This window comes from Lissotriton helveticus, chromosome 3_2 (assembly GCF_964261635.1).
Source record: "Lissotriton helveticus chromosome 3_2, aLisHel1.1, whole genome shotgun sequence".
NCBI classification, from domain to species: Eukaryota; Metazoa; Chordata; class Amphibia; order Caudata; family Salamandridae; genus Lissotriton; species Lissotriton helveticus.
In genome coordinates, this window is record NC_136062.1 from 102,297,099 (window position 1) to 102,311,305 (window position 14,207).

The following is a 14,207-nucleotide window of genomic DNA, read 5'->3' on the forward strand; positions in this document are numbered from 1 at the left end:
AGACAAAGTTTATAGGGGAATATTATTTGCAGGTGAAATATCTTACTGAAATTGCACAATGCATTAATTGATACTTTTGTGTTTGATCTACAGAGCATAAGTTGAAATCGTGTGTGGATATACTTAATTTTTTATTTCTCTGGTGGTCTGCAGATTGAGAAAAATACAACTGGGACCTGCAACATTTATTATCAGATGTATTAGTAAAAATGGCAGTATTTAGTGCAATATGAAACAATGATTCATTTTAAACAAAGCATAATTAGTAACTAATTAAATATTTCTGTATCACTCTTTCAAAATATTTTAAACATGACTATTTTTATGAGACAGCTCAGAGTTCAGCCTAAAGACTCATTTTCTCTGTGGACTGGGGGGTGCCCTGATCAGTGTGGCAATGCCCTCGATAATGGCCTATTGGAGGACAAATAGGCTGCAAAATGTTCGAAATACTACATAAAATTCTACATTTTGGTTCAGGAAAACAACCACATCACTGCTTTCAGAAGAACATTTTGGTTTCCTGTGCGTGCTATATTGATAGATCTTTAGTCTGTTCTTTATTTATATCAACAGCACCAACGGAGTAGGAGGAGGAATCGCCATAGTCCATAGGAACACTCTCAAAGTCTTGACCAACACCGACAACACCCTCTGCACCGCCGAACACCTTCACTTCCAGATCCACACCGATCCCAACACCACCCTCAGAGGAACCCTTGTACACAGATCCCCCGAACATCAACCACAGTTCAGCGACTCCATCGCCGACTTCGTCAGCACACAGGCCTTTGCATCCATGGACTACATCCTGCTTGGGGACCTAAACTTCCACCTCGAGAACAACAACGACACCACTTCAACCACCCTGTTCACCAACCTCGCCAACCTCAGACTCAAACAACTTGTCACAACAACCACCCACTCAGCCGGCCACACGCTTGACCCCATCTTCTCCGCAAGCTCCCAAGTCTCCTTCAACCACACCACTGAACTCCACTGGACTGACCACCATTGCATCCACTTCACCTTCCCGAAACCCACCAAGCACCACTGCACCCAACAGACACCGCGCCGCTGCTGGAGCAAAGTCACCGAAGACCAAATATCCACCACCCTCGCCCGGAACCCACCCGCAGACCCAACCGACCCCGACACTGCCGCTCGCAACCTCAGACAGTGGATCAACGAATGCGCCAACACCCTCGCCCCGCTCAAGAAGCTCTCCAACAGCCACACCAGCAAAAAAAAACAGCTGGTTCACCGAAGACCTTGTGGCCTCCAAGCAAACCTGCAGAAAACTGGAGATGAACTGGAGCCGTGAACGAACACCGGAAAGCTACGCAGCCCACCAGAACGCCACACGCAGACACCACCACCTCATCAGATCCGCCAAAAGGACCTCCTTCAAAGACCACCTAGACAACGCCGCACACAGCAGCAAAGAGCTCTTCGACATCGTGAAGGAACTCTCCAACCCCAGCTCCAACACCAACGACATCCAACCTTTGCAAGACCTATGCAACTCGCTAGCCACCTTCTTCCACCGCAAGATCGCAGACATCCACAACAGCTTCAACATCACAACTACCCTCGTACCCACTGAGACCCCGCCCCCACCAGCCACACCAACCGCCTGCTCTCGTGGACCAACATAAAAAATGACGACACCATCAACATCATGAACACCGTCCACTCCGGATCCCCGTCAGACCTTTGCCCACACCACATCTTCAACAAATCCGGCACCACCATCGCACCCCATCTCCGGAAAGCCGTCAACATCACCTTTGAAACCGCGACCTTCCCGGAGAGCTGGAAGCACGCCGAGATCAACGCCCTACTCAAGAAACCCAAGGTGGACCCCAAGGATCTCAAGAACTTCCGTCCCATCTCCCTGCTCCCGTTCCCGGCGAAGGTCATCGAGAAGGCCACCAACAAACAACTGACCAGTTTCCTCGAGGAGAACAGCATCCTCAATCCCTCCCAGTCAGGGTTCAGCAGCAACCACAGCACCAAAACTGCCCTCATTGCCGCCACCGATGATATAAGGACCCTGCTGGACAATGGCGAAACCGCAGCCCTCATCCTCCTGAACCTGTCAGCCACCTTTGACATGGTCTGCCACAGCACACTATGAACACGCCTCTACAACGCCGGAATCCAAGAGAAGGCCCTGGACTGGACCAGCTCCTTCCTCTCCGGAAGAACACAGAGCATCCACCTCCCGCCCTTCCACTCTGAAGCCACCAAAACCATCTGCAGCGTTCCCCAGGGCTCAACCTTAGCTCGACGCTGTTCAACATCTACATTGCTGCTCTCGCCCCCACGTCGCCCGACTGCACAACCTCAACATCATCTCCTACGCCGACGACACCCAGCTGATCCTCTCCCTCACCAAGCACCCCCACAACGCCAAAACCAACCTCCACGAAGGAATGAAGGCTGTCGTCGATTGGATTGGACAAGAAGGAGGTCCTCATCCTCGGATCCACCCCCTCAGCCTGGAACGACTCCTGGTGGCCGACTGCGGTAGGGGCTGCCCCTACACCCACCGACCACGCACACAACCTAGGGGTCATCCTCGACTCCACCCTCTCCATGACAAAGCAGGTCTTCAATAAGAGCACCCCTGAATTTGTGAACTCCATTATAGTTGTATTTTACTCAAATGAAGGTGTAAGTCAGTTGCTGATTTATTTGCTTATCAGATCACAAGACTCTAGTTCTCACCAACTATTTTCATCGCAATAACACACTAATGTCTCTTTCCTACCCTCTGTCTATTGGTATTTCATAATTATAAACAAAAGAAACAGAAATATAAATTGATTTCAGTACACCGCTTCAAACTAATTCAAGTCATTTTGTATCAGTATATGTCAATGATTCAAGCCCACTCTGATTATGAAACGAAATAGAAAATCTGACGTCAAATTTGAAAGTCCTTGTGGGTGAGCCTAAAATAAGTTTTAGTAGCTCGGACTGATTTGAAAAATGTTTGTAATGATACAAATGTAATTCGAGTCAAACTCTTGAATGGTAATCCAGATGATGTATATAAATAAGTGTTTCATTGAATCTGACTCTGTACTAAATTCGTCTTAGACTGGTTTATGTGTCCATTTGTATAACATAAGCTGTTTAAGAGATTCTAATTTGATTTCTAAGCATTGATTAATGCAAGTTGCTTTGATATGTATTCTGAAGAAGGTGTGATAATGTTCTCTTCCATTACTCCCACTCCCACAGCGTTTGTTATGGATATGGCCATCCTGGTTTATTTTTGAGACCATAATATCTGCTGAACGGTATAGCATGTTTCAGGTGCAGACAAGCTGACTGTTATAACCTAAAACAGTAACCTGACCAATGTACACGTAGGGGCTAATTGCTATGTCAAGTCTGCCTAACACTATCTCGGTCCTGGGACCGACCAACCTCTGGTCAGAGGTCCCGACCGCCTAATTAGGATGCGAACAAACACTGTTAGGGTGCATTCCTACATTTCCCTATGGGAGTATGCATTACGGCATAGACCAGCTGTAATACATACTCCCATGAGGAAATGGAAGGGGCTGTTCGTCCCTTGACCCAGCTGTGGCCGCTGCAGGTAAGAGAGGTGGGGCAGTGGGGCCAGGTGAGGGGGGATTTCGAGAGACGACCACAAGGGAAATTGATTTATTTAATTTTTCCTAGTGGCCGTCTCTCGAAATCCCCCCTCATCTGGACCCACAGCCTCACACTCTTACCTTCAGCATCCATGGCTGCCAGCACCGGAGTGCTGGGATCACCATCAGCCCCCAACCAGAGGATGCCCACCCAAGGGGGTTCTGCTGGGGGCCCTCAAACACGCTTTCCGACATGGTTTCCATGTTGGACAGACCGGCATGGAAACCATGACGGAAAACATGCATCGTAATCCCAAGGTCGGAAAGGTCTACCCTTTGGGATTAGGAGCCGGTTCCAACTGGCCGATGGGCTCCCTGAGCCCTTCGGAAGCCAGCCAGAATGACCGGCTGGTTTAGTTTCCATTCGCCAGCATTGTAATGCAGTGGTTTTAAAGTAAACAGAGGGGCCGATTACGATGAATCCTGGAAGGCTCCGATCATCAGTCAGAGCCTTTACAGGCCGCATGGTAATCGGCCCCTAAGTGCGACAACAATTTAAACTTTGACATCAAATAATGTACAAATTAAATGTTAATGCCTATAATAATATTACCAATATTAGGCAAACAATGTACAAATAAAATGTTTATGCCTATATTAATGTTAGCAATCCTCTGTCTGAAACGTTTATAAGTAATCAATTTCTTGAGGTCTCCTACTGGCACTTCCTTGTTCCTTGACCAATGAATTAGTTCCAGATGGAGGGTTGTGTATCTGTCAAAAGTCCTCCATCAATTAATATTGATTAATTATGTAACACTAGCCTGTGGGATTCAAGCTATTAATATGCTTCTGGGAAATGTACGTGTAAGTCCATTGCCTTCTTAAAGGAGTGTAATGTTCCATCAAGCATTTTATTTTGAAGGTGAAGCTTTATTAGGCTTTTGTTTTGTGGGCAAAGCAGTCTGAATTTTTAATACAGGTATTTTTGTTGTAAAATGTCAGCATCACATGTCTGTAACTAGCATAAACCAGATGTTTCTTGGTGCCTATATCGATCGATCGATATATAATTGCCTTCCAGTTTAGACAAATCCACGCCTTATTGGCACATTTGGGTTTGAGGACTCTTCATAAATACTTTTTTCAAGGGCTCTGAATCCACAAGCTCATATAATTTCTACAATATCGGTACACTAAATTTAGTCTGAGTCATCACACAAATAGTATATGAATGAATAAAAATACAATCGGGTGTATGTGATGAGATGTATTTAATCTTTGCATTCTACAGCACTACAGCGGATGTTTATTTGCCATCTGCAAAATGGTTTTTGAAAAACTGTAGTTAATAAATTAGTTCTCACGTCAATCTCATACTTTTTGTGTAATAATTTCATTCTTTGTTATTGCTTGATAGATTTTTTTTAGATAAAGATTCTACTTTTCACGGATGCAACGAGTATATTAATGACCATGCTAGGTATATAGATATTTTGTTGACCGACTACTTAGCCTTTCTTGTATGTTGCATTTTTAATTGAGAACATCTGGTTTCATGTCGAACTTCAAAGATATCAAAGTAATTGTAAATGCTCCTCCTTAGTAAAACGATGTATGTACAAGCATATTTATGGCACAGCGTTGTGTTTCATTTTATTTCAGCCTATCTGTCTCAGCGAAGATCTGCGAGAAGACAGTACTGAAAAGGGTTTTGAAGGAGCTATGGAAATTAGTCCTAAACAAAATTGAAAAACAAATCGTGCTGCCTCCATTGACAGACCAAAGTGTAAGTGCCTAAATTCTGCTTTATTAAATGAAAAATTGTCTTGTTGGTGCTCTTTGTTGCTCTGTTATTTAAAGCTTTTGGGCATATGGATCTGATGGTATAAAATATGTAAAGAAATATGGCTCAGCTTCATTCATTAGTCTCTTCTTTGTGCTTTCAGGATTTTATTGATTTTTTGAGTATAGAAGATCTCTATAATGATTAACCTTTGAACTTTTATTTTCTTCTGTCACGGGTTATAGATTTTTCAGGATCATATGTTTGAAGACGTTTGTTTAAGCTTTTTATAAAAAAGAATCGAAATTATTTGTTAAGTACACTCCACAAAAGAAAGGTAAATGTAAACCTATTGGACACATCATGTAAAAAGCAAGCATTCTAAGACAGCAAAGAGAGTGACATTTAAAGAGACACACAAGGTAATTAGTACAAGCATATGTGAAGCTACAACAGCTGAAAAGGGAAAACATGTCAGTGTTTGTGATGAGATGGAAAATGTAAGTATGGTCTGAAAACAGTGCCTAAAAGAGCAAACATACAAGAGGGACAAATTGAAGTGCCTACATACCTTTGAAGTAAGTGAGAAGTTTTTGAACTTGCCGGCCTGTGCTCATTGTACACAACGGAACAGGCAGTCTTAAGCAATAAGCTGAGCACATGCGTTGTTTAAAGAGCACGTCCGAATGAGAAAGGGAGCTGACATGACTATCGGATAAAAAACACATGATGCCGTTCAGTGGCGCTTACTGCAAGATATATATTATAGCAAAATGACAGAAGATTTGTCTAAAAAAATATTTCACCGGAACGTTAAAAAAAACACATGTTAAAAAGTAGAAATAATTGTAGTAACATGTAATGTATTGATTTAGGTGCATGTGTCTTTAGAATATAATGTTTGAATTAGAAATAATTGTAGTAACATGTAATATATTGATTTAGATGCATGTGTCTTTAGAATATAATGTTTGAATTAGAATAAAACATCTGTTTCAGAGAAAATACTTTACAACATCTGCCACAAAGAACAAATATGTAGAGCACACTTTTTCTCAAATGAATTGAAAAGCAAAGGGTGCTATTATCGTTCTTTTTAATGTAATTAGCTAAAAAGTATCTCAATTTACAGGACAAAGTAGTAAGTGATGCACTTAAAAAGAAAAGATAACATCCCAGAACTTTGCTATTTGCTCAATAAAGGCAATGCATCACTGCTTATTATAAATAAATAGCTATTGGCGACTACATTCCTTTGCTTAACTGTGACATAGCAGTTTGTTACATTCTGTTGCACCTACTGTAACAAATGTAGCTAAATTTAAAAAAGTATGCTTTTGGTGTGCAATCAAAAAGACGCATGCTTGGTAATTTAATCATAATAAAGGCAAAACTACTGAAGTGGAAATAAACTGCATGGTTACTATTTGAAGACACCAGTATCAAACCTAGATGTACTAACACTGTATAACATACATACATTAAAAACCTGTGCAATTCAGCAAACACCCTCCCCTGAAAAGAAAATAGTTGCTCAGAGCAAGAATCTGCCCTTATTTATGAGGACCATTAAGACTAATGGGGTATCCAGTGGTATGCGACAACAATTGGTTCTGTAGGGAAATGCAATACTTCTTTTAATGAACCTGATGTATCTCCTGATAGACTAAGGATTACCAATTAAATGGTGTGATATATCTGATTAATAAATGGAAACGCAACTGACATTGGAATACTGAATTGGAATATTATCAATCATATATTGTGGAGCGACACAGGTAATATATAAAAAAAAACACAGGACTGTCATGTAACATATACAATAACACAAGGAAGTGTTCGACAAAGTGTACCAATCATGAAAAAAAAATCAGATGCAAAGGACATTTAGCAATTGAACATAAAATATACAAATAACTCAGTTGGTTGTCTGTTAGAACCACATTTGTATGTTCAGGCAGATATCCTCATTTTTTGGATGTGAATTATGGAATACCTATTTCTTATAATAATCGACGTTTCGATCCAGTTTGAGTTCTATGTTAATACCAAACATCACCATGTGTCTTCATCAGGACTAAGGAAAAAACAGCCTGTGCAGTAAATGATAATTGGTGTCAGTGTTGTAAATGCATCTATCTGAGTGCTAACATTAATAGGAAGCATTCTCTTAAGCGCCATAGAAATATCACCTGGTCAAGATGTGTATCAGCATTATACTTGGCACTATGCTCCAACCATAAATGTTGTAATGGATCAAGCGAAACCGAAGTTAAAATGGTCCTTTAGTTTTGGGGGACCAAGGTTACAAAGAAATTATGAGGTATTCGTAAATACACTGTAAGGAGAGTGTGAGACCAGCTGTACACTGTAACGCCCTTACCTTATGCCCTTATGCTAAAAATTGTATGTCCACCTCTTTGATTTATGTATGGTGATACATTCAATATTAGGGCAGGACCAATGATTAGCCTCAGTTGAAGTTCAGCAAAGTAGCCGATACCTCTGAGATCCGTAGTGAATTCTCTGTAGTAACAAGAAAGGACAGTCCAGCTGCTTGAGGACTGACCTGCTACTTGAGGACTGACCCGCCTGAGGACTGCCCAGCTGTTTGAGACCTGCCTTGCTGCTTGAACTCAGGACTACTAGAGTGTCTCCAAGGCTCCAGCCTGGTATGTTCATTGGATCCAACGTAGCACAATGCATCTTGATACAAGTCCTCTTATTGCCAGCTCCAGGCCAGTGGCTTAATCAGAACTGAGGCAGCATGCTGCATATCTATGCAAGTCTTCTCAATGCAGTGCCAGTGTCTTCATCAACATCCACCTTGCAGCTTGCAATCTGCAGTTTTTAGAGCAGCGACCTAGTGTGATGCACCTTGATGCAGCAGCACACATCACTGCACCTGTTCAATGGCTCATCAATGTGTTTTAGGCCAACACACACTTCGCATCTTAATTCAAAGGACACATTGTTCTGTTTCAGCGGACCAAACGTGGTCCTGTACCTAGTCTGTGTGAGATCACTGACAGAAAAATCAGAAACACAAATATCTTCTGGACAGAATATCGTGTCAAAAATATTGAGGACAAATATATCGTCAAGGTACATCTATGTGAAATTTTATATAGTAAAACTTCACTTACCTATGGAAACTTACTTTCACTATATTTTTGTCCTCGATATTTTTGGGACACCAACAACGCGGAAGGAGACTAAGCGCTCCGTGAGGCTTCAACGGGTTGATAATACAACCGTTGGGTTTATCCCACAGAGGACTCACTTAAGCAGTTTTTTTAGACAAAGTTGTGTACCCCTGCAGCTGGTATGAGAGACTTATGCTGACAGAGGTTTAAAAAGAAACAAGTGTCCAACAGAGGTGCTGTGACAGAGTGTCTAGCCCTGAAGAATTTGCCGCACGTTCATAGGCAAAGAAACATGTTGGCAGTGGATGTGGGTATGCAATATTAGCTACCTTTCCCCTTTTTTAATTCGACATAACACATCTAGGATTTAAGAATAAAGTTTTGAGAGAGGTGTGTGTGTCGATTTTAATCACTTTCTGTCACTAGTGAGTTAGGCTGTTGCTCACTACTTTGCACTTTTTCACCTTCAAATTTTGTTTGTTTTTGGACACATTCTTTTACTTTCTGGGACGAAATGATTGCCGATGATGAGAAAAGGGGCCTAACCTGGTGAGTACCTACCAGTTACCCCGATGGTGGTGCGCCCGTGAGGTGTCATTTCGTCCTCCACACATTTTTCAATGTACTCGTGATTTGGTACACAGACATTAGGACTTGTGGTTGTCCTTGTTTTTCTTTTCTTTTTTTCACTGTCAGTTGAGAATTGAAAGAGGTTTTAAATTAAGGGCGACACATGTTCATACCCTCGAATTTAGTAATAAAAAGGGTAGTGTAGCGGAAGAATTGGATGTAAGATATTCTCCGCACTGAAACAGAAAGACTTAGGCCGCCAAACGAGACAGGGTTTTTGTGTACTGATATTGGTTGAGTGGAGGGCAACCCTGCCGTTGTTTTCCCTCTGGGCTCCTTTTGAAAGATATACTCAATATTTTTGACACAATATTTTGTCCAACGATATGTGTGTTTCCAATATTCTATCAAAATACTGCCTGTGTGCCACCAAGAATGGCCTGACATATTGAATGGTGTTCAAAATCTTCAAATTAGTGTAAGATGTTTCTGAAGATCATTAACTAAGCAAATTCTGCAAATTGATTGATGGATATAGGTGAAAGTCAAAATAATGTGCACCTTCAAATGAGAATGTAGTTTGTGTAAATAAACAACCTATGATAGTGCTAGTGGGTTGAATGTTAATTTATAATTTCTTAAATATTGGCATGAAATATTGTTTCATATTTCGGTATTGATGTAATTGATGATATTTTTAGGAAGACAGAAGTGTGAGATTATATTAGGTGTATTCATAGAGCATTAGTTTTTGTATGCATGGTTCAATGGTTTTAACATAATCTAAGCATTATTTTATATCCATAAATGCACTGTAAATGTATTTTATCATGGAATTTCTGAGACGTGTATAGATGTGCAGAGTGTAATATGCTATTTATTATGATTTTTGAGTGTGAGGAAGGACCATAACTTATGAGAGACACTCTTTTAATTCTCCTTATTTTATCTGCAAATATTTTCGCTTTGGGCTGGATATGTTCCATTTCATTTACAATGATTCCTCCTGAAAAAAAAACTGATGAAGCATGGTTCTTATTTGAAGTTTATTGGGCAGAATATATTATATGATCAAAAAGTACTGTGTAAACTTACAGGCAATGAACTTTGCCTATCATTCTACAGGTGTTGATGGGTCAATATATGTTACTTTATTTTCAGGGAGCCCAAATGATTTTCAGTGCAGCTAAAGATCTTGGACAATTATCAAAGCTGAAGGTACTGTAAAGGTTTCCTAAAACAATGTTTCGATACATTTTGAAAAATAATGTGTTTAAGTTGTTCAGTGCATAGAACAAGACTGCAGGCTGAAAGACCAAGAATTAATTTGAGCAGACCGTAATTAATTCTAAGGGATACAGAATGATTATAACTAATATTCCATTTAAAAAGCCATTCTGATAGCTAGCATTATCATATGTTGAACTCTCCAACTTTGTTCAGTAAAAATTTGAAAGGTATGCATTTTGTGCCAATCATGTGAACAGTGTTGTGACAGTGATTTTTTGATTCAGCAGATATCCTGGGAGGATCTAGAAACATTTTTGTGTCTGCAGTATTAGAGTTTGTGTTATTAAAAGCTTGTAGCAGTATCTGAGTTATTTCTCCATTATGCGCTTCCCAGAATCTATGTCAGTTGCCGTATGATGTTTTAACAATGGCTTAATGAACATTGAAATCCCCAGCTGTACAGTATACTTCAATTAAAAACACACAAAATAAATAACTTTCCTGTATAAATGCACTTAATCATACCAATTGGTCATGGTTCTAGCTTGCTTTTATAATTCCAAGAGTAAACAAGCAGAGTTTTGAATGTTAATTTATGAACTGCTTTAGTCCTAACGCCAAGATAGATCACTTGACATGTACAAGAAAAGACACATTCAATAGCTTAGATTAACTGTAGAGAGTAATCACAAAGACTCTAAATTTTGTTAAGTTTGAAACTTCATCAAAGTTTCTAAGAATTGCTTCTTAAGCCCTTGCACTCAACACATCTATTGTTGAGTGGTGAAATCCACATTGGATTGAACTTTCCTTATTCTAAGTTCTTTCACATACTAGTATGTGTCATGCATGCACATTTATATATTCATCTATATCTTCTCATTTTTACAAATATTTGCAATGAATTGAGCCATTTGAATCTAATTAATAGGTGTTTCATTGAAAACATTAATTTGCTTAAAAATGTATTTCATAGAATTTCCCTCTTCCACATGCTCCAAAACGTCTAACCTTTTTCACTTTCCATTAAATATACCCCAATTTCTTGAAATTTAGTGATTAAATATTTGTGTTTGATTCAAACTACCGCTTGTTATTTTGCGAGCAAATGCCCCTGTTTGGATGTTTTGTAGTCTCTGCACACTGGGTCTCTGCCGTCCAGTGCCTAATGTAAATGCTCTGACCTCTAAAACATGTGAAAATTGATAGTATGAGAAGGGTATATGCTACCTGAGAATGTATCTCCCCGCCACTCTGCAAAACCTAAAAGGCTTAGGGGACCTCAGGAGCAAGTGGGAGACTCCTTGGAAGTCCAATAGCTGGAAGCCAGCCCTACTCAGGCACCAGATAGGGGCATCCATCCACCTGTCAGTGAATAGCTAGGGTCCTGCTTCCTGACATTAACACCTGTCAGTTGGTTGCTTGCCATTCTGGGATGCTTGGCCTTAATTTGGGGACAGATTCATTACGTAGGATGCAATACGAGCCACATAACTTTTTTGGCCATGGTGATAATATTCACCTTCTAGGATGCCTTTCTGGGGGGTGGGGGGGTGCTAGGGTTAACTCAATCCCAAATATGGTCTGCAGATGAAGAGGGTTCCTCATGGACCAGTTTAGTGGCTGGGACTGAGCCTGACAGTTGCTGTACTGTGAAAGGCAAAATATGAGATGTTCCAACTCCCCACAGGGAGTGGACTTGTAAGTAGAATGTGAGGCTGGAATTGACACCACCAATGCAGAAGGCTCGTCCACATCCTTTCTGCTTACAACTGACAGAACCGCCAGTGGAATGGCTGTGGTTCTTTTCTTTTTTTTAACTAGGGAGGGTCTGTATGAGAAATCACACCTTTTTGCATGGTTACCCCTATTTTTGCTGAATTTTATTGCTGTTTTTCAACTCTGCCCATTTGGAAACTGCCTGTCCAGTATATGTGCTCTGACCCATAAAACATGTAAAAATTGGATAATCCCTGATTGGCTATTAAACTTTACTGTGAGGCCAGAGTATGTGGGGTATAAGCTACAATCAAGTCATGGAAAGTTAAATGTCACCTATGAATTGCAGCACTTGTTATGCCATCCAGTAGTGAGACGAGGAAAACATGGCTTCAGTGCTACTAATCTAGCCTGACTGCTGCATATTAAAACTTCCTTTTAAATATTAATGTCACCCCTAATTAGGCACTGTAGCCTACAAGGTAGGGCGCCTACCATTTATAAGTGGGCATGTAAAAATGTAATGTTAACATGCTATTATAGTTATAGGCCCCCAAATACTATTTTCACCATGTAAACCCCTAAGAGGAAACCCAGTGGGTATATTAATCTGTTAATTTTGCTATCTTTGTTTTAGGGCAATTCACAGTAATGGTCAAGGCTCTATTGTTTGTATTTATTTAAAATCCAATTAAATTCTGAAATAAGATTATTAATAGATATTTTGGAAAGTTGCCTACTGGAAAATTACCATTTTCCTCTGTGAATCTGCTGGAGGCTTATTAGCCTGCATTAGGATGCTTGCAGATAACCCTGCTAATGCTGGACCATAATGAGGTATGAAAACTGCTCCCAGAGCAGGACAATGGCTTAAGTTTGTTTGGCAGCAAGGGCTGGGTGTTAGGTATTTGACACCTGATAGCTCAGAAAGGATTCAGGACTTTAATTTATTTTAGGTTCAAATTTGTTTTATTGCATCTTAAGAAAACAAATAAAAGGTGCAAGTTAGAGCTCACAACAGAAGCAAACACATCCATATAAAAAAGAAACAAACACCAAAACAATCCTCCTTCCCTCACCCAATCCCTTCCTCTGGATATTCACTCCGAGGTCCTTCGTTAAACAAGAAAATAGTGACTCCCACTTTCCTATCTCAGGATCAGTACGGCTCGCCCACCAGGGATTCTGGCTCCATCAAAGGCAGTAAGTGAAGGTACCCGTGAGAGGTCAGCTCTCAAAATTCCTCAGAGAGAAGAACGATTTATGGGAACCTGGTGTCAATGTCAATCAGTTCTGTGTCCCAATAACACGTAAGCTTCAGGCAATCCCAAAGCAGATGGAGCAGGGTCCCAAGGGACTCAATGCCTCTCCAACAGCCCACACTATTATTCGGGTTAACCCTATGCAGTCTGACTGGGGTAAATTAGCTCCATGTGGCTGCCTAAATACTGGCAGTTTTTAGGCTGTGTGCTGCACCCTATAAAAGATCTCATCTCACTCTTTAGTCATCAATGTCCTCCCCAATTCAAGCTCCCAGTTCTTCTGACCAGAAGATTTGATAATCGGATGGGCCGCTGGAGAATGACATATATTTTAGCAATCAGGCCATCACATTTGGACACAAGTCACTTTTCAAAAGAATTAATCAGGCTCTGTGCTCCAGGCTGGATAGTAGGATGAGTAGGCCAATGACAAATCTGTAAATAGTGCGTCTTTTCCTATTTTTGCAATGCAAAGTCCTGTCGAAGCTGCTAAAAAGGGACAAGCTCTGCTTCATAAAATAAGTACCCATAGACCCTCAACCCCTATTTGCCACATGGAGAAACTGGTACGATCCAACGCCAGCGTGAAACCTGTGTTACCCAAAATAGATGTCAGCGGGTAAGGAAACAAATTCAATGTTTTCCACACCTAAAGTGTAGCTCTAGCAATCAGGGAGGAGTACAGACCCCACTCACTCAGTGGTCTGCACAATAATGGGACTTTCCATTGATGGTCACCTGCTACTGCTCTATACATAAAGAGCCAGCATTTCTCAGATTCATCCCGGTTCAATTTCAAGAGGAAGCAGAGCTGAGAGGCCTGATATTAATGCAATAAATTCGAGACCCATAGTCCCTCCTTCCTGGTCTAACAATAGCTTTA

At 40.8% G+C, this 14,207-nt stretch overlaps 1 protein-coding gene across 1 annotated transcript in view; it reads left to right on the forward strand.

Moving 5' to 3' along the window:
• UNC13C (unc-13 homolog C) overlaps positions 1–14,207 on the forward strand; it is a 1,503,140-nt gene that overhangs the window by 1,308,533 nt on the left and 180,400 nt on the right. Inside the window, exons 26-27 of the mRNA XM_078684856.1 lie at positions 5,277–5,400; positions 10,275–10,331. Coding sequence (XP_078540982.1) covers positions 5,277–5,400; positions 10,275–10,331 — 181 coding nt within the window. The remainder of the gene's footprint in view (positions 1–5,276; positions 5,401–10,274; positions 10,332–14,207) is intronic.